The sequence below is a fragment of the Mastigoproctus giganteus genome, chromosome 4, assembly GCF_048544385.1.
Source record: "Mastigoproctus giganteus isolate SK-2022 chromosome 4, ASM4854438v1, whole genome shotgun sequence".
NCBI classification, from domain to species: Eukaryota; Metazoa; Arthropoda; class Arachnida; order Uropygi; family Thelyphonidae; genus Mastigoproctus; species Mastigoproctus giganteus.
Genome location: NC_143578.1, coordinates 220,284,545 through 220,306,040, shown reverse-complemented (window position 1 = coordinate 220,306,040; position 21,496 = coordinate 220,284,545). Strand labels below are relative to the sequence as shown.

The following is a 21,496-nucleotide window of genomic DNA, read 5'->3' as shown; positions in this document are numbered from 1 at the left end:
TAGTATTGCAGTTATACAAGTTTGTTTGTCTGTTTGTTTTTTCAATTAAATTTCATGTTTGATAAAATGCAACAGTAAATGAATCTATAATTTTATGAATTTTCATATTTGAAAATTCATAAAATTTTCAAAGATTAGCTTATATCTAGCATAAGCTTCTGTGTCACCTGATACTTAATATGGTTCCCATGCATTTTTCTTTTCTGCCATGAGTCTCATCTAAATTCACACATGAGGAGTTACTTAGGGAGGGGAATGCCAAATGTTTGTCAAAATCCAGCAGGGAGCTAAAGGAATTTGTATTAACTGAGAGCAAAGTGGAGGAGAAATAGTTAAAGTTAAACATAACAAAGCCACATGGGCTTTGTTCTTATGAGAACAAAGCCCATGTGGCTTTGTTGGATGGGATTTATCCAGTTATATTACAGGAGGCAGCAAAACAAATAAGCAAACCCTTAGCCGTAATTATGAGAGCATCCTTGGATTCGGGGGAGGTCCCCACAGACTGGAGATGTGCAAATGTATCCTTTGAACCCCCATTCACAAAGCGGGTTCAAAGGGTGACACAAGTAATTACAACCCTGTTAGTTTAACTTCTGTTCCAGGGAAAATTATGGAGTCACTGGTTAAAGAAGCATTGCAGGATCATCTAGACAAGACTGCAGTTATAGTTCAGACACAGCATGGGTTTGTTCAGGGGAAATCTTGTCTGACCTAGTAGATTGGATACTACGATGCGGTCACAAAGGAACTGGATGCAAAAAATAATTTTGATATCATATACTTGGATTTCAGGAAAGCTTTTGATACTATTGCACATGGAAGACTGCTGTAAGAATTGGAGCAGTAAGGCATTAACGTCAAGTTGCTGCTGTGAATACACAGATGGTTGAGGGGGAGAAGACAGAGAATAGTAATCAATGAACACTGCTCTTCGTGGACTAATGTTATTAGCTGAGTCCCCCAGGGTTCGGTGTTGTTTATTTATATATATATATCAATGATATTGATGAAGGTATATCAGGCTTAATGTCCAAGTTTGCAGACGAGACAAACGTTGGCAGGATTGTTAATGATAACAGTGACAGCACGCTACTGCAGCAGGATCTAGAAAAGTTGGGCAGAGAGGTGGCAACTGAAGTTTAACATTGACAAATGTAAAGTACTGCACATGGGTAGCAGTAACCCCAGAATAACCTACCATCTGTGTGGTACTACACTCAGGGTAGCGGAGAATGAAAAGGACCTGGGAGTAATTGTGCAGTCAGATATGAAGTTTTCTGAGCAGTGCAGACAGGCTGCCAGGTTATAGTTCAGAGTTATAGTTATAACTCATGGGGTTTTGTCAATGATATACAGGAACTTTGCTAGCAGGGATAAGGTGGTGATTATCCCCTTGTATAAGGCAATGGTCAGGCCACACCTAGTATTGCATACAGGTCTGGAGGCCTCATTTAGGAAGGATGATGTAGAGTTACTGGAACGAGTATAGAGGCAATGAGATTGGTGAGGAGAACAAAGGGTTGCACTTACCAAGAACGACTTAAGTTCTGCAAACTGCAATGTCTGGAGACTAGGCACCTGCGAGATGATCTGATTGAGATGTATAAGGCCTTGGATGGCTTGAGCAAGCTCAATGCTGAAGGGATTCTTCCTCTTGATCATATTCTGCACCAGAGGGGGCATAAATTCAAGTTGAGCAAATTTTAGAATAGATGTGGGAAATTTGCCTTTAGCCAGCTGGTGATTAATTGCTGGAACAAACTTCCACTGATCATTGCAGAAGTTGATAGCTTATATAAATTCAAGGAAGAACTGGACAACTACTAATGCTAATATTGTTATTTAGGGAGGGGAATGCCAAATATTTATCAAACTTCAGCAGGGAGCTAAAGGAATTTGTATTAACTGAGAGCAAAGTGGAGGAGAAATTGTTGAAGTTAAACATAAGAAAGCCACATGGGGTGGATGGGATCTATCCAGTTATATTACAGGAGGCAGCAAAAGAAATAAGCAAACCTAATATGTAATTCATTTCATATTGTATTAATTATGGAAGTGCACTGCAAGATATATTTTGACATTGATTTTTTTTTTTTTTTTTTGCCGTGCTCCTAACCAAGGATAATTTTAATGTACATTGATGTAAAAATAATTTGCATTTTTCACTTGTTATCCAGTTATCGTATCTGAATAATTTATACATTATATTTTTCCTTAATTAAACAAGTCTTCATTTGCTTATCTCTGTTTTCCCAGAACAGGTGCCAGTTTTCATAAGTATGTACACATAATTAGCAAATTTTATATTTAATGGTGAAACTATAGATATCTCTCAATGTAGTTGTTGTTTTTTTGTACCCTTTCCAAATATATATTTATTTGGTATAGTTGTGTTAGCTACTAGAGAATATGAGGGGGGGATGGTTGTTCAGTATGTTCTTTGGCAGTTTCCAGATGATGAGTTAATCCTTATACACTTCATCACAACTTCCAGTTGGATCTGCAAAATCATTTTGCAAGGAGACAGTTTCACATTTGAATGCTCAGAGTTTTGTATTATTTTTGTTTGTTTCTTTATTTTGTATATGTAGTATATGGTGAATTTTGGTGAAACAATGAGTGCACAAGCACGGTGGGTGTGGCATATAAGTTAAATAAGGGCAACTTTCAGATTGGATATGTGGACATGTGTTTTTGTAATGGGCGGCACCTAGAACGTCAGTTCATCTCTGCCTCGTATCTCTGTGAAGAACAGTACCACAGTAGAAGGGCCAGAAATAAGTAGTCTTTGTTTGTGTGTATTATGTGTGTGTTCTGTTGTTGTGTCTGACCGCTTGGCTACCCAGAATCATCAGTCACCTGGACAGATGATTCTGGGTACTCCAGTCTCAATGGAGTTCGCACTGTCTGAATTTGTGACTCTGATCCACCTGATGTTGGCAAAAGATGGGCCAGATTTCTCTGGGGACCCACTCCAGAGAAGAAGAAAAAAAAAAAAAAAAAAAAAGGAATTTCCCCGTGGTGTAAAAAAAAAATATATATATACAGGGTGTTTCAGTTAAACGTTTCAGAACTTCTAAGAGGGGTAGGGTACATCCTGACAACTCGAAATCATATAGCAATGTGGGGTCGGAAATGCTTTCCTGAAGCGGTGTTGTACACAGAAGCACCATAAAAAGAAAAGAGACTGTAAGTGAGAAATCGTTTTAATAATACATGAAAAGAAGCAAAAGGTACATGGATTAAAGTAAGTGTTCGAAGTTTCTTCCACGGGCTACAATGCACGCCTCACATCTCCGACGCATGGACATCCGAACATTCTGGAATACTCCAGGCGAATTTCGAATTTCTTCGGCAGCTACTGCGATTCTTGCAACCAGCTCCTCAGCATTGTCAACAGGGGTGTCATAAACTAGCGATTTCATATGACCCCAGAAATAAAAATCAAGACATGATAGGTCGGGTGACCGAGCAGGCCAACGCACGGGACCACCACGTCCGATCCACTGTTGACCAAATGTGACATCCAGGTAGTTACGAACATCTCCGCTATAATGGGCAGGGGCTCCATCGTGTTGGAACCACATTGTCTGCTGCGTCGATGCACTGTTCATCTCTCAAAAGTTGTGGCAATACTTGCTGCAGAAAGATCAAGTAGATAGGTCCGGTTAGACGACACGGTAACAGGTAAGGTCCGATGAGGTGAGCTCCCATAATACCGGCCCATACATTGACCGAAAATCGAATCTGTGCTGCACGACGTCGTATTGCATGCAGGTTCTCGACCGCCCAGATATGGTCGTTATGCGTGTTGAAAATTCCTTCCCTTGTGAAGGATGTCTCATCGGAAAACAACACTTCAGCAGGAAAAATGGGATTTGTAGCACATTTTCCAAGGTACCACTGTGCGAAAGCAATACGAGGTTGAAGAAACTTCGAACACTTACTTTAATCCATGTACCTTTTGCTTCTTTTCATGTATTATTAAAACGATTTTTCACTTACGGTCTCTTTTCTTTTTATTGTGCTTCTGTGTACAACACCGCTTCAGGAAAGCATTTCCGACCCCACATTGCTATATGATTTTGAGTTGTCAGGATGTACCCTACCCCTCTTAGAAGTTCTGAAACGTTTAACTGAAACACCCTGTATATACATATATATATATATATATATATATATAAATAAATAAATAAAATAAAAAATAAATAAAAAAATAATATAAAATAATAAAAAAAAAATTTTTTAGGGAATGTTGCTCCCTATTGAGCAGCTCCACCAGACAAAGGAGTAGAATTATTCGTAGCCGTATAACTAATTCTTCTTCTTGTGAAAACATTAGATGCAAACTGCTGAAGAGCAACATAAGAATTCTTGTCTCCCACCAGCAAAGTTTCATGCCCATGAGAGAGTGTAGAAACTGATGAACGAAGAACATCTCTAAAGTCATTATACAGTGGACATTCAAATAAAATGTGGCTCCAATTTTCATTTTCCCCGCATTGACAAGCTTCCGTTCTAGAAAGACCAAAACAACATAGTTTTTCGTTAAGCGATACATGTCCCGTTAAGAGGAAGGATGTATATAAGTCTAAAGAGAACCAAACAGGTTTCTGCTTTACACAAAAGGTCACCTCAGGAAAAAAAGTCCTAATAACAGATCCAACAGATGACGTATCCCAGCGGGTCTGCCACAGATTTATCATTTCATTCCACAAACAATTACGTTCTTGCTTAATATCTGAATTAATATTCAGAACCAAACCCATAAATTCAGTTGATAGTTGGTTTTTTAACCTATAACAAAGACCTCTGTAAGCTATGTGAAGGTCCAATGGCAATACACCTGCAAGAACCTGTAGTGCAGAAGTTGAAACAGTACGACAAGCTCTTAACATACATAATAATATTGTGCGTTGCATAGTAGCCAACTTCAATCGAAATTTAACAGTTCTAAGCCTGTGAAACCATACACCTGCAGCATAAGTAGCCATAGGAAGGAATACGGCATTATAATAGATTCTCATGGTACGTCTAGAAAGTCCCCAGTCTGAACAAGAAATTTTTACAATAGCACCAGTGAATCTTCTGATCTTTGTTGTTACATTATTTAAATGAGAGACAAAATTAAGCTTTGAGTCAATTGTAATCCCAAGTAATTTAGTTTCAGAGACAAGTTGAATCCTGTTATTATTAATCTTCACTAAAGGGGGTCGTTGAGGGTTTAAATGTGATCCAAAGATCATCATTTTAGTCTTAGACGAACTTATTGTCAATTTATTATCCACTGTCCATTGAAATAAATTTTGTAAGACATCATTGGCATTACTTTCAATAGCAGATCTAGATGAACCATGAATTAAGATGGTAAGATCGTCGGCATAAGCGATGATTTTGGTACTACTGAAACTAGGGGAAATCCAATCCTGTAATTCCATATTCCATATAAGAGGCCCTAGGATAGACCCCTGGGGACACCCTCGTGAAACTTCTCTAGACACCTCCTGAAATTTAGATTTCACTAAAATGTGACGATTACTGAAATAGCTTGTGAACAGGTGGTATAGTTGCTGAGAGCATCCAGCTGATCGTAACCGTTCGAGAGCACTCTGCCACCATAGAGAGTCAAAAGCGCCCTCGAAATCAACAAAGGTAGCTAACGTGTACTTTGATGTTGAACTCTCAATGCTGCCAGCAAATTCAACAAGTGCATCTTCACAGGACTTCCCTACACAGAGCCCGTACTGATTAGAGGACACCATATTTTTCGACTGAAGAAGACCAGTAACACACAGAGTCATTAGCTTTCTAGTCAGCTCTAGAAACTTCCCAAGATTTGGCAAAAGTGCAGTAGGCCTATAAGATCTAGGATTTAATGCTGGTTTATCTGGTTTTTTAATCAGTTTTAAAAGGGCAATTTTCCACATATCAGGAAAGAGACCTTCTTGGAGACATTTGTTAAAAAGTAAAAGCAGTACTTGTGGACACAATTTGAAAAATCGCAAAATAAATGTATTTTCAACCAGGTCTATCCCTGGACATTTCTTAATATTAATCTTTTTAGCAACAGAGGTTAACTCATCAATGGTAAATTCTTCTGTCTGAATATTGGTGGTATAAAGCAAATTTGCAACTCGAATATTTGAATGTACAACAGAATCAGTAGTTAGATCATCCACCGGGAATAGTCTGTCAAGAATAACATTAACTGTATTCATCCAATCAGTAGTCTCCAGGAAATCTTCTTTCACAGTGCCGTATACATCTAAAGAGTAAATCTTATTACGAGCTATCTTATAAATAAGACCCCAAGGATTATCATTACCAGCACTGTGAACAAACTCCTTCCATGTTTCCCGCTTACGTGTGGCAATAGCCTTTACATAACGTTGTTTGAGTGAAATATATTGAGAGTAAAAATAAGCTACTTCATCAGAGTGCCAATCCCTACATCGATGCTGATATTTTCGACGGGCTTGATGAACCTTTTTCCTTAAAGAAGACAATTCTGAGGTCCACCAGGAACAGGTCTTTAAACTAATCTTTTTCTTGCTGGCCGATTTGTATGAGGCCTTAAGTAATGACTGGCGTAATAAGGCAGCAATTCCAGCAGCCGTAAAAGAGTGAAGAGATGAAAAGTCTTGTTCAGGGAAATCTGCAGAAATGGAGGAGTCAAATAATTCCCAGTTTATATGATTTATGGAAAATCTGACTAAAGCTGGCTGTAGTAAAAATTGATCTCCAGGTTTAGAAAAATCAGTAACAACAAAAAATAGAACCCGATGATCACTTGTTGTCCAATCAGTAATCACCACCCAATCACGAACAACTGCTTTAAAATGAAAATTAGTTAATGTCACATCAATATTTGATTCTCCAACAGAGCTGGAAAAAGTTGTTACTACTTGAGGTAGGTTTATTACATTTAAGCTGTTATTAATAATAAATTCCTCCAACATATGACCACGACGATCGCTTCCATTACTGAACCAGAGTGGAGATTTAGCATTTACGTCAGAAGTTATTAAGACATTCTGTGGACCCAAGAAATTTAATATACTAGTAGCTGTTCTATTGCATAAACCATTGATTATAGTGATATCAAGCTGATTATTTAACACCACAATACATGTTTTAAGTTCCTCAGACCGGTTGAATTATACGGGCAGTGAGTGGAAATCCCGTTACCTTTGGAGTATATCCAGGTTGCACTTTAACAGTATAAGGCTCTTGAATTGCAATAATATCAATAGCATTTTGCTCAGCAGACACTCAAATTTCGTCCGATACTGCTCTAGAACGCTGACCGTTAATCTGCATAATCCTAATACCAGCAAGCAAAGACGCAGGAGAATCAGCAAGAACATCATTATCTCCAATAACAGCTCCATCTCCGGGAATAAAACTTTTATTATAACTATTATTCATTGACGGTTCATAATCATGCCGTCTGTAATGCCCGTAAGTACTCGGGACATGTGCCGTCCCTAAACGAGTGCTGTTATTCCTTCTTACGTCTCTTACAGTTGATACAACTAGGTGGCTCTTCCTTAAATGGACACTCATTAAATACGTGCCCACTTCGAGCACAATGTCCACAAGGCGAGGACTCATGCAAACAATATTGGGTAGTATGTCCATACCCAAGACACAGAAAACATTTAGTGACTATCGTATAAGGACGGTGCTTATGAGAACTCCAAGTCAAAAACAACCTGTCCAGGGAGGACACATATTTATAAATTTTAGGTGAGAAGCTAACAACCCAATGAACTAGCGATGACGACCTGGCCTGAGTAGTAAAACGAAAAACTCTTTGTTGCTTCACTTCTTCCAATGTGAAACTGTAATCTATCAAGTTCTTGTTATAGAGATTATCCACAATATCATCCTTTGAAAGATCCCGTGGGACATCATAAATTATGACTGATGGATTACATTTACGAGGAACGCCAGTGATCACTCCAGCTTCGGAAAACGCCGCCGTAGAAGTTAAGCAGTCCAAATCTGGTTTCGTAGCTGTTTCCACAACCACTCCTCGGTTGCGAACAAGTCGCAAAGATTTCACTTTTACATTCTTCAAATCATTTTTAAGAGTTGTAGTAACTAAATTTTTCACATCAGAACTTGTTTTCAAGTCACTAGTATCTGAAGCTCTAATTACTGAAACAATGAGTGCACAAGCACGGTGGGTGTGGCATATAAGTTAAATAAGGGCAACTTTCAGATTGGATATGTGGACATGTGTTTTTGTAATGGGCGGCACCTAGAACGTCAGTTCACTGACGTTCTAGGTGCCGCCCATTACAAAAACACATGTCCACATATCCAATCTGAATGGTTGGATCCGTTCAGGTGGGTCAGAGTGAACGTCAGTTCACTCTGACCCACCTGATGTTGGCAAAAGATGGGCCAGATTTCTCTGGGGGCCCACTCCAAAGAAATGTAAAGTACTGCACATGGGTAGCTTTTTTTTTTTTTTTTTTTTTTTTTTTTTGTTAGTTGTTGGCGCATCAGCTTCTGTGGCCATAATGCACTCCCAAGGTTTTTGCATTTTACTGTGATCCAAGCCCGAGGCGGGATTCGAACCCGTGACCTTTGGGTTGCCAGCCAGGTACTTTACCCACCTGGCTAGCCCGGTCGGCTATGGGTAGCAGTAACCCCAGAATAATCTACCATCTGTGTGGTACTACACTCAGGGTAGTGGAGAATGAAAAGGACCTGGGAGTAATTGTGCAGTTAGATATGAAGTTTTCTGAGCAGTGCAGACAGGCTGCCAGCACAACTCATGGGGTTTTGTCAATGATATACAGGAACTTTGCTAGCAGGGATAAGGTGGTGATTATCCCCTTGCATAAGGCAATGGTCAGGCCACACCTTGAGTACTGCATACAGGTCTGGAGGCCTCATTTAGGAAGGATGATGTAGAGTTACTGGAACAAGTATAGAGAAGGGCAATGAGATTGGTGAGGAGAAAAAAGGGTTGCACTTACCAAGAACGACTTAAGTTCTGTAAATTGCAATGTCTGGAGACTAGGCACCTGCGAGGTGATCTGATTGAGATGTATAAGGCCTTGGATGGCTTGAGCAAGCTCAATGCTGAAGGAATTCTTCCTCTTGATCATATTCTGCACCAGAGGGGGCATAAATTCAAGTTGAGGAAATTTTAGAATAGATGTGGGAAATTTGCCTTTAGCCAGCCGGTGATTGATTGCTGGAACAAACTTCCACTGATCATTGCGGAAGTTGATAGCTTATATAAATTCAAGGAAGAACTGGACAACTATTACTGCTAATATTGTTATTTAGGGAGGGGAATGCCAAATGTTTATCAAACTTCAGCAGGGAGCTAAAGGAATTTGTATTAACTGAGAGCAAAGTGGAGAAGAAATTGTTGAAGTTAAACATAAGAAAGCCACATGGGGTGGATGGGATCTATCCAGTTATATTACAGGAGGCAGCAAAAGAAATAAGCAAACCTAATATGTAATTCATTTCATATTGTATTAATTATGGAAGTGCACTGCAAGATATATTTTGACATTGATTTTTTTTTTTTTTTTTGCCGTGCTCCTAACCAAGGATAATTTTAATGTACATTGATGTAAACATAATTTGTATTTTTCACTTGTTATCCAGTTATCGTATCTGAATAATTTATACATTTATATTTTTCCTTAATTAAACAGGTCTTCATTTGCTTATCTCTGTTTTAGCATTAGTAGAGGCATTTGATGCAAGAAAGCAAGCTTATGCAGCATCAGCCAAAAAAAAATAATAAAATAAAATAAAAAAAAAATTTAAAAAATAAATAAATAAAAAATAACCAATTCCACTTCACCCCTCTGTTCGTTCGAAATACCTGTCCAGCTGAGTCTTAAACTTATTTAGGCTATCAACTTCCACGACAAGGGATGGAAGTTTATTCCACCAACCAACCACCCGCTGGCTAAAGGCAAATTTCCTCACATCTATCCTACATCTGTCTTTTCTCAATTTGAATTTATGCCCTCTCAGGTGATTATTCTGAGCAAGAGGAAGAATCTCAGAACAGGTGCCAGCTTTCATAAGTATGTACACATAATTAGCAAATTTTATATTTAATGGTGAAACTATAGATATCTTTCAATGTGGTTGTTGTTTTTTTTTTGTACCCTTTCCAAATATATATTTATTTGGTATAGTTGTGTTAGCTACTAGAGAATATGAGGGGGGGGATGGTTGTTCAGCATGTTCTTTGGCAGTTTCCAGATGATGAGTTAATCCTTATACACTTCATCACAACTTCCAGTTGGATCTGCAAAATCATTTTGCAAGGAGACAGTTTAATATTTGAATGCTCGGAGTTTTGTATTATTTTTGTTTGTTTCTTTATTTTGTATATGTAGTATATGGTGAATTTTGGTGAAACAATGAGTGCACAAGCACGGTGGGTGTGGCATATAAGTTAAATAAGGGTAACTTTCAGATTGGATAGAGTTTTCACAAGGAAATTTATCAATGATGAAGTTGTGATATCTAAATTTACAAATAGTTTCTTCTCATTTTATTCATGGGTATTGCCACAGCATTGTTACTTAATTCTCTGTATTTTCATGTTCACTCTGTCTTATATAAAGAAAATGATGTGAAAGAATCAGTTTTGAAAAAAAAAGAGAAGATATACACTGCCCTACCATTGTTATCCAGACACCTGCCTTTAGACAAAAAAGGGCTTTTATTGTGTAATTTAATATTTTGTGCTGAAACATTTTGCTTTTATGATGGCCTTCAATCTTCGCAGCATAATATCGCCAGCTTTTTATAAATGTCAGTTGATATGTTCCTCCACTCAGCCTTTAATGCAGCCACCAGTTCGGCCTAGTTCTTTGGGCGATCTCAAAGTGCATACCCAACAATCCAATACATCCCAAAAATGCTCAATAGGGTTCAGATCAGGATTCTGTGCTGGCCAATCCAACTTTTCCACACTCATGTCCTCAAACCACCCTGTTACAACCCGAGCAGTATGACATGGCGCATTATCTTGCTGATACAGGTAGGGATCTTCCCCAAAGTATTGCCTTAATATTGGAAGTGCATAATTGCCAAGGCTGTCCTGGTATTGCACACCATTCATGGTTTTGTCGATAACGACTAATGGGCCCAAGCCACACCATAAAAGGAGTCCCATACCCTGACACTGCTTCCACTAAACTTCATTACTGGGAGGATACAATCAGGAAGGAACTGTTCCCCTAGTGTGGCATTCGCCACACTAGGATCAGCCATCAGACTGGTAGAGTGCAAACCTCAACTCGTCTGTCCATAGGACTGTTTTCCACTACTCTACAGTCCAGGATTCAAGCTCCTTACACCATGTTAATCGACATCTAGCATTTGTTGAGGTGATCAGTTGAACTGTTGAGTTGAGGTAATTCTGTTGAACATGTCATCTTGCATGTTGACTTTTGCAATTGTCTGTTCGAAGCCCAGAGTGCATATTTATAGCAAGTTCTGTGACATGTTGCATGCATAGGATCTGTTTCTCCATCTATCAGGACACCCCCTCATGCTATAGAGGGGTGTCCTGTTATTGTTATTGTTATTTTTGGTTTTTAGGAGCATTAGCAACTAAGGCCATATTTGCTCCGGGATATGCGGTGGTCATTCTCTGACCTTTCCGCATCCTCCATATTTGGTGGTGACAGGCTCGAACCCCGGTCTAATCAAGAAGCGTGTGCTACGCACTGCTGCTCCTTCCCACCTGGCTACGGAGGCGCCTGAGGGGTGTCCTGATATCAATGGTAGGGCAGTGTATATTAAATGTGAAGGGATTAATTTTTAACAAAATTAACTCATTCACATCATTAACTGGTAACTTAGATAAACACAGAAGTTACCAGTTAATGATATACACTTATGGCATCAGTGAGGATATGATGCACAAGCTTGACTGATATGTGTTTTATTCCCAAATCTTGTGTTAAATTTGATCAATATATTCCATAAATAAGACAAATTTCAATAACAATTTCATGGATAGTTCAACTTTAATTACTCTGATCAGATCACAAATGATTGAGTCATTGATTTTCTGAAGTTAAAGGGTGGCCAAAGCAAGAATCATTTTTGAACAGACAAACAGCTCTCTTCAAACTTTGTGAACCACTGAAAAGGCTTCAAACACATAGCATCTTCTCTAATAGCTCTTTTTAACATTTCATGGGTTTTTGTTGCATTTTTCTCTAATATGAAAAATGCAAAATTTGATGCAAATTTTCTGTTCAGTAAAATCACTTACTTACTTTAAAATGCAATGAAACACATACCACACCTTCTATTCAACACATGCTAATTCAGACTGACTACAGATAAATGGGAGATCCACAAACATTGCTATGTCTAGAGAGTAATCAAACAGAATGCTACAAGTTTCAACTTGCTTTAATGCCACAGTTTCAAGATATAAAGTCAATCCCTAAACTCTTTGATCACACATCATAGACTGAACAATGCTTTCTTTTCATTTTCAGAAAAAAAACGAAGAAAACACTAGTTTATTTGCACACCATTAGCTGTGTGCAAATAAACTATCAGTGCAGCTCAAACCTGAACACAAGCAATGTAATTATTAGCATAATGTTAATAAAGGTAAAGATAGTAAAAAGAAAATTGAAAAATACAGACATCCTCGGATAACTCTAGCAGCGAAGATATCAAGATAATAAATAAAAGTATAAGATTGGCACAAGATTATTCCTTTGGAATCTTATTTCTAGAAGGGGATGGTTTACTTTTGGAAAGTAAACATGTTTTTACTTTCCATTTGCAAAAACCAACTATATTCATATATCACAGCTATATCCTACCTTCCTTGCTAGTGCTGTCATAATATACTTGGAACAATATTAATTGTATAGTAGAGTATCGATAATCTGAACTAATTGTGACAGGGGGTAGTTTGGACTTCTGATTTGTTCAGATTTTCAAACTTATCAAAAATACTGTTCTGGAGACTACCAAAAAAAAAAAAAAAAAGTTTAATAAGTTTAGAAATAAAAACACTAAGACAGGAATGCAGTAGCACATGCTCTTTGAGTAGACTGGGGTTCAAGCCCCTCACTGCTAAATATGTTTGATCTGCCAACCCGCACTGGGCCAATGTGGCAGATTAGTCCATTTCCCTCAATATGAATCATTGGGGAGACTTCCGTCCTGCAGTGGATTGATAATGGCTACAGTTTACTTCTTTTTTTATATATATATTTATTCATAGGTAACAAAACAAATGGAACTTTCAGCCACAATAACACATATGTATAGGCCTTTAATGAAAATTATTTCTTATGTTTTGCTGCACTATTTTCATAATTAACATCAATGGTTTAATGCACTCTCTCAACTAAGTCCATTAAAATTAGAGTATACACCATCAACTCCATGAGTTGATGGCACATAATCTGTAATTTTAACTCAACAATTTTAAACACAACTTCACTTGCCTTTAGGCTAAAAAGTTTTTTTAATAAACAATCATCCATAATTTCAATATAGCTAATTTCATACTGCTCGGCCTCTCTTTACTATGAAAGATTTTTCATCTGTCTGTTTTAGCATTAGCCCATAATTATGAGATTATTATATAATTTCAAATATAAGATATAATTCATACACATATTTCGTATTTGACCATTAGTCAATCACGAAATTTGAATGGCATTCGAATTTTGTGATTGACTAATATATATATAAATATATGTATATAATATATATTTATGCTTTATTAAATAAAGCATAAATATATATTAAATGAAAATCACATTTTTAAATATATTTAAAATTAACAATTTAAACCTCTCTAAAAAAATATATTTACCTTTCTTCAGATGTTTCGTCTAATACCCAGGCATACATAAAGGACGCTTTTCCTAATTTTTTTGAATCTTGTTCATACTTATGCATGACCTTTTTTCCAACACAGCCTAACCTAATATAGAAAATAAAGTCTTACAGAACAAATTAATAAGCTGCACTTGATTATAATATTTCATGTTTTCATTTGAATTTGTCATGATTCCTTGAAATAAAAATAAGACCAAATATATAAATTAGTAACATGTATAAATGTGAAATATATTAATAACAATATTATAATACATGATACAATTCATTCACAATTCGCTATGTTAAACTAATAAAAAAAACCCTGACCATGTGGACTGTCCCACAACTATACAGCTTATGACATAAGTGGAATGGAAAATATAAATCATATGTATTTTCCTTGTTGTGAGTGTATGTTAAGACAATATAATATATCTGATATATTAGCAATCTATATATACAGGGTGTCTGAAAAACATTGGTACAAACGTTTAGAGGAGGTAGGTAACATCTAAAGGAATGTGAATCACATAGGAACCCATAACCGGAAACTTCACCGTAAGTCGGTATACGGCATGGTAATCGCCACACGAAGAGCATGCATCGATATACAAATTGTGAGCTGGCAGACATGCACCTAGTGTATGGATTAGCAGAGGGCAATGGACAAGCTATTCAATGAATTTATGGAGAACGCTTCCCAGACAGACATGTACCGGACCATCGTTTGTCTGTGCGTGTGCATCAAAATTTGTGCGATTATGGGTCATTTAGAGGTAACAGGAGTAGTGCAGGCAGACCACGTTTGACCGCCATGGAAGAAAGTGTGTTGAATGCCATCCAGAATAATCCTACTACCAGAACACGTGCCACTGCCTCTGCCTTAGGAGTGTCTCATTGCAGTGTACAGCTGTGATCACGGAGGTGAACGGACACATCTGCAAGATGCTCCACTTTATGTAAACGGCAGGTAGAAACCGATGGCGGCAGAGAGGATTTCTTGGATTTTCCGGCTTCAAAAACCATAAAACTTGGATTCTACATGCTGTGTACAGTTGTTGTTGTTATTTGGTTTTAAGGAACATTAACAACTAAGGCCATATTGCTCCGGGAATATGCGGTGGTCATTTCCTGACCTTTCCGCATCCTCCGTATTTGGTGGTGATGGGCTCGAACCCCAGTCTAATCAAGAAGCGTGTGCTACGCACTTCCCACCTGGCTACGGAGGCGCCGCTCTGTGTACAGATGAAAACAACTAGTATTATTCAGGCAAGCTTGTTAGTTATAGTTGTTTTTACCTATTGTTCACTTTTTGAATGCGTTTACGCACAGTACGATTGTTACGTTGTTACAGCGTTAGCGATCCTACTATTGCCGATTTCAATACTGCAACGCCTCAAAATTCCAAAAATTAGGATAAATTTGTCAATCAAATTAGCTGGATACATGTTATTTGTGAGGGGAAATGTAAATTTCACTTAGATTAAACATATTCTTGAGTATAAGAGTACCTTTCTTTGTGTGTGACTGTTTTCCCGCCAAAACTGGAAAACATTGCATCTTGGGTTTTAATAGGCCCACAATGATAAAATATACCTTAAATTACTCCCCTGGATATAAGAAACATTATAATAACAGCAGAATTACTGGCAAAGACCAAAACTCACAGGAAAAAAACTGAAAAATCAAAAAATATTGATGGCGATCCTAACTTGAAGGACCTGCCTGATTGTGGGATAGAGGCACTAAACAATGAAGAAATCACAAACGAAGACTTAGAATCATGCCACCTTAGTGTAAAACAAGCTAGAAAAGGCAAAAACCAGGTTGAAAATACAGATCAAAAGGAGAATGGAAATTTAGAACCACAGGTAACAAAAACAGAGGAGGAGAGGAAATTTCAGCTTATAAATCAAATAGAGGATCCCATAAAACAAATTAAAGAAATAAAACTGTTCCTAGAAGAGTTTCTTTATAAACAGACAAATAGGATTACATCTGCAACAAGATTGCAGATAGTGAACTGCTGGTCTGTTTTGGAACATAGAGTGGTTGAACTTAATAAAGAAAACAAAGTATTGAAAGCAAAAGTAGAAACGGTGACTGAAGAGAAGAATAATTATAAAGAAATAAATACTTTGACTTACGCCCAAATAGCAAGGATCACCAAAGCAGATTCATCACAAACTAAACAAACCAACATTAAGACTAAGGAAATACCAAAGGCAAAAGAAACAAACAAACATAATCATTATAAAGGCTAAGCCTGACTCTACATACAAATCCAGTGAGGCAGTCAGAGATACTGTCATGACAAAATTAAAACCTCATTTGAAAGAAATAAAAGTGAATAACATGAGAAAAATAAAAGATAATGGAGTTTTAATTGAAGTAACAAATAAGGAAGATGTTAAAAAGATTGAAACCAACCCAGAGGTAGTAAAACTGGGACTGCAAACAGAAAAGCCAAGGGGCAGAAACCCCAACATTATTATATTTGACATCCCTGAGACAACTCTGGAAAGAGATCTTATGTTGGATTTCTACAACAAAAACTTTATCAATATAATGGAACTGGACGAGTTTGCCAAATAATTTCTTCTAAAAAGAGGGACAAAAAACAAAAGAAATGGGCAATTCAACATCATTTTGGAAGTGTCACCCAGAATTTGGAAAAAACCTACAAGGACAGCAAAGAGTCTACGCTGGCTGGACCAGCCATAAATTCAGGGAATTCTTTCCTGTACAGCAGTAGCAGTGCTTTAACTGTCATAAATATGACCATACTTCCAGAGACTGCAGTCAGAATTCCCCTGTCTGTGGCCACTGTGCATTCACTGGCCACAATTACAAGAACTGCCAAAATAAAAATAAGCAGCCAAAATGTGCTACCTGTAAAGCAGCACGGCTGACTGACTATTCACATAGTATCAGGGATGGTAAATGCCCCTGTTATAAAAAAATGGTAAAATTTATACAATCTAGGACCAACTATGGGCCAGACTGAAAACGTAAATGTGACTAGGGCTCTAAATCTTGTCCAATTGAATGCTCAAAGAGCAAGAGCCGTTGTATCAGATCAAACTCAAATTGGAAGAAAATATAGATATCTTGGTATTCTAAGAGCCCTACACATATATTGGTAGGGTTCAAGGATACCCAAGAGGCTATAAAATAATAGAATACACCTCAGGTGTCCCTTCTACAGCAATAGTAGTTAAAAATACTGACCTTACAGTCACAAAGGTGGGTCACCTCTGCTCCCCAGTGGAAACAGAGTGCCCATATCACCAGTACTGTAGGACAGTTTTACATTATTTCACTATATTCCAGACCAGGGGAAGATATAAACCCAACCATTGAATACCTACAAGTAGTCACAAACTTGCTACCTACTGCAAATATCATAGTGTGTGTGCTGATGTCAACTGCTGGTCAGCCTTATGGCATAGCCGTACGGAAGACAGAGCAGGCACACACAATGGCCAGATACTTTCAGACTACATAGCCACCTCACCCTTTCAAATGCTAAACCAACCAAATAACCTCCCAACTTTTAGCAGTACCATGTGGGAGAGTGACATTGATGTTACTCTTGCCACCAATCGAATAGCTTATAAAATCACAGACTGGTGTGTCCAGCCAGCCTGGACCGCATCAGATCACAGAGCCATTTCCTTCAAACTAAACAGGCAATTACAAACAACCCAACACTCCCTGTTGGATATCAAAAGATATAACCTTAAAAAGGCAAACTGGCAGATTTTTGCAGAACATACAGCAGCTGAGCTGCAAAAACAGGAAATCGAGTGGTCTAGATCAGGCAACTGTAGCCTGGACGAGCAAACTCTATGACAAACATTTTAACAAAAACGGCAACCCCATCTATCCCACGGAAAAAACTGAGGAAGCAGACAGTTCCCTGGTGATGCCCCGAACTGACTATACTCAGAAGTAGGGTAGCACTTCCTAATTCATTTCACAAATATACGTAGTCTCAATTCTAATCTCAACGATGTCCATTTCCACTTTCAGTCTGCCAAACCCAATGTACTTTTTCTGACAGAATCTCAGTTATCGGTTGATTCAACTATTGCTCATCTCAGATGCCCAAATTATTCGCTGTATGATTCCTTTCACCTCAAAGGTGGTACTTGTGCATATGTCCGTTCTGATATTCCCTGTCAGAGACTTGGCAATTTGGAATCTACTCTCTTTGATCTTCTCTGCCTTAAAATCTCTCTACCTCATTGTGTCAAATTCATCTGTTGTCTCTACCGTTCTCCCAACTCCATTAATCACTTGGAGCTCTTTGACTTCCTCTCTTTGCAACTTGACTTTCTCCAGTCCAACTTTCCTAACAGTGAGGTAATTTTCCTTGGCGATTTTAATGTTCACAACTCCAGCTGGCTTCCGTTTTCTAGTCACACCGACCCAGCAGGTCGAGATGCTGAGGCTTTTGCAATTACTAATGACCTAGCACAGATTGTTCATTAACCTAGAAGAATACCGGACAATCCTAATCATACAGCCAATGCGGTTGATCTTTTTCTCACAAAAAACCCTTCTAAGTACACGGTCGAAGTGAGAGGCCTTTAGGCACTTCAGATCACAACTTGGTGATTGTCTCTTCTCCAATGGAACCTTTATCTCATGGCTATTCCCAACCTTGTGTTGTTTGGCATTACAAGAATGCAAAATGGGATGACCTGCGAGATTTCTTTTCCTTGGTCAGATTACTGTTTCAAAACTTCTGATGTCAACGTGTGCTCAGATCGTGTCAGTGAAATTATTCTGGCAGGAATGGAATCCTTTATCCCACACTGCACTTTAAAATCTCGTCCTTTATCTAAACCTTGGTTTTCCAATAAATGTGTTAAGGCTGTTCAAGAGAAGAATGTTGCATATCGTAATTGGCTTTTTCTAATTCTTCAGTTTCATTTTCTGCCTACACCAAAGATCGCAACAATTGTAAAGCAGTTATTAATCAGTCCAAACTAGAGTTTGAACACGCTAAGAGTAGAAAACTTGCTTCTTGCCCTAATGGTAGCCGAGCATTCTGGTCTCTTGCCAAAGCTATTAGCCGCAACTTTTGCCCATCTCTGCTCCCACCTCTGTCCAAACCAGATGGTTCTGTTGTCACTTCAGCCAAGGATAAAGCTGACCTGCTAGAATCCCATTTTTCTTCCAGCTCATGTATTAATGATCTTGGTAAAACACCTCCCACCATTCCCAACACACTCCATTCAATGCCTCCTGTGGTCTTCCGTCAAAAGGATATCAGAAGGATTTTGATGAATCTCGATGCTAAGAAAGCTCCAGGTCCCGATGGTATTTCTCCACTTGTTCTCAAAACCTGTGCTCCTGAACTTACTCCTATTCTTTGCTGCCTTTTTTCACTTTCTTATTCCAAAGGTGTTTTTCCTTCTGCTTGGAAATTTGGTCATATCCAGCCAGTTCCTAAAAAGGGTGACAAATCCCTCCCATCCAATTATCGTCCCATTGCAATTACTTCTACTCTTTCTAAAGTAATGGAGAAATCAATTAATCGCCAACTCTTAAACTAGCTAGAAACCTTCCGTCTGATCAACGATCGCCATATGGATTCCGTCAGTGTCAATCCACTGGTGATATTCTGGCTTATGTTACCCATTTATGGACTAATTCAATGGAAAGGTTCGGTGAAACACATGTAGTTGCTCTTGACATCTCAAAGGCTTTTGATTGTGTTTGGCATAAAAGTCTTCTAAACAAGCTTCCATCCTATGGTTTGCCAACTGTTTTTGGTAATTGGTTATCCAGTTTTCTCTCTGATCACTCACTGAGGGTGATGGTAGATGGCTCTCTGATTTCTAACTTCTCCACTAATGCCGGTGTCCCCCAAGGTTCAGTTCTTTCCCCCACTCTTTTTCCTCTTGTATATTAATGACCTTCTTCCATTGACTGGAAATCCTATCCATAGTTTTGCCGATGACAGCACATTGCATTCCAGTTTCCATTTTGAGAAACCTTGCCCTGCTCAATCAGCTTCAACTTCTCGAAAATCTGGTACCAATTCCTTAAATGTCGATCTCCAGGTAATTCTCCAGTGGGGCAAAGACAACTTAGTTGATTTCAACCCTTCTAAAACTCAGTCTTGTCTTATATCTCGCAAAAAGGATTCTTCTGCTCCTATGCTTATCTTTAGTGACACTCCGATTTCTAGGCAAAATGATATATCTCTTTTGGGGATTACTCTGACTTCTAATTTCTCTTGGCACAAGCACATTACAAATATTGCTTCCTCTGCATCTAAAAAACTTGGTTTTCTCTTTTGATCTCGGCGTTACTTTTCTTGCAAACAGCTGCTCACTCTATATAAATCGCAAATCCACCCTGCCATGGAATATTGTTCCCACATCTGGGGTGGTGCCCCCAAAACCTCTCTCAGGCTTCTTGATTCCATTCAGAAGAGGGCAGTTAGGTTAATTAATGATTCATCTCTAACAGAGTCTCTACACTTGCTTTCTCATAGACGTACTGTTTCTGCTGCATGCCTCTTCTACAGATACTTCCATGGGCACTGTTCTTCTGAATTGGCTTCTATAATTCCCACTCTCTCTTTCAAAACAGTCTGAACACGTGCCGCCACCAGCCAACATCCATTTACTGTCCAACTTCAAACCCACAGAACCAACTTTTCATCTTCCTCATTTATTCATTCAACTGCCGTTTTCTAGAACAACCTTCCTTCATATGTATTTCCTGAAAATTATAATCTACAGAAGTTCAAGTCCAATGTCAACAAATATCTTCTTTCGTCTTCTCTACCTCCAACCCAAGCACGGTACTAAGTACTATAGGTTCTAATACATCTCGTGTTTGGGGTTCACATTTAAAAAAAAAAAAAAAAAACACCAGGCAAGGAGACATTTTCATAGAGCCAGAACATCTTGGCCACAAAATGAGGTGGATGCACTGAGAGATTCTTATAGAACTCTCAGGAATCAGTATACAGCCCTCATAAGAGACAAGAAAAGGGAATGCTGGAGGCGCTTGGTGGGAACTACTGCAGACAATAACCCCTGGGGAGTTGTCTCCAGAATAGTGACCAACAAGCTGCCAAGAGGAGATGTCTTAGAAACTTTTGTCAAACTAGATGGAACCCCAACCCTGTGTTGGGTGGATTCTGTAAATAACATCTTAGACAGTATCATTCAGACTGAAACTGGGAATCATTCCCCCATCCAGCTAAACATTATAAAAGAAAACACTGAATATGACAATGCCAATATTGAACCTCTGTTCACCATACATGCCTTAGAAATAGCACTATCTAAAACCAAAAACAATAAATGCCCAGGTTTTGACCTCTTAGAGGTTGAGATTATCAAAAAATTGCAGAAATAGCACCAGATAAATTAATAGCACTATATAATAACTATATGACAGAAGGTATATTCCCAAAAATATGGAACAAGCTGTGTTTCCATAAACAAGATTAATTCTCAAAAACCCTGAAAAACTCCCTACTGATCCCAAATCATATAGACCAATAGCCCTACTCCCTGTACTAGGGAAAATATATGAATGACTAATATATAGCAGATTAGCTCAATATTACACAGAAGCAGGTTTGCATTCCAAC

General features: G+C 38.2%; 1 protein-coding gene across 2 annotated transcripts in view; it reads right to left on the bottom strand.

The window, feature by feature from the left end:
- The window catches only part of HBS1 (translation elongation factor EF-1alpha (GTPase) HBS1), a 295,975-nt gene that overhangs the window by 37,456 nt on the left and 237,023 nt on the right, over nucleotides 1–21,496 (bottom strand). For both annotated transcript variants that reach the window (XM_090371173.1, XM_090371174.1), the window contains one exon: nucleotides 13,862–13,972. In XM_090371173.1, the coding sequence (XP_090227299.1) occupies nucleotides 13,862–13,972 (111 nt within the window). The remainder of the gene's footprint in view (nucleotides 1–13,861; nucleotides 13,973–21,496) is intronic.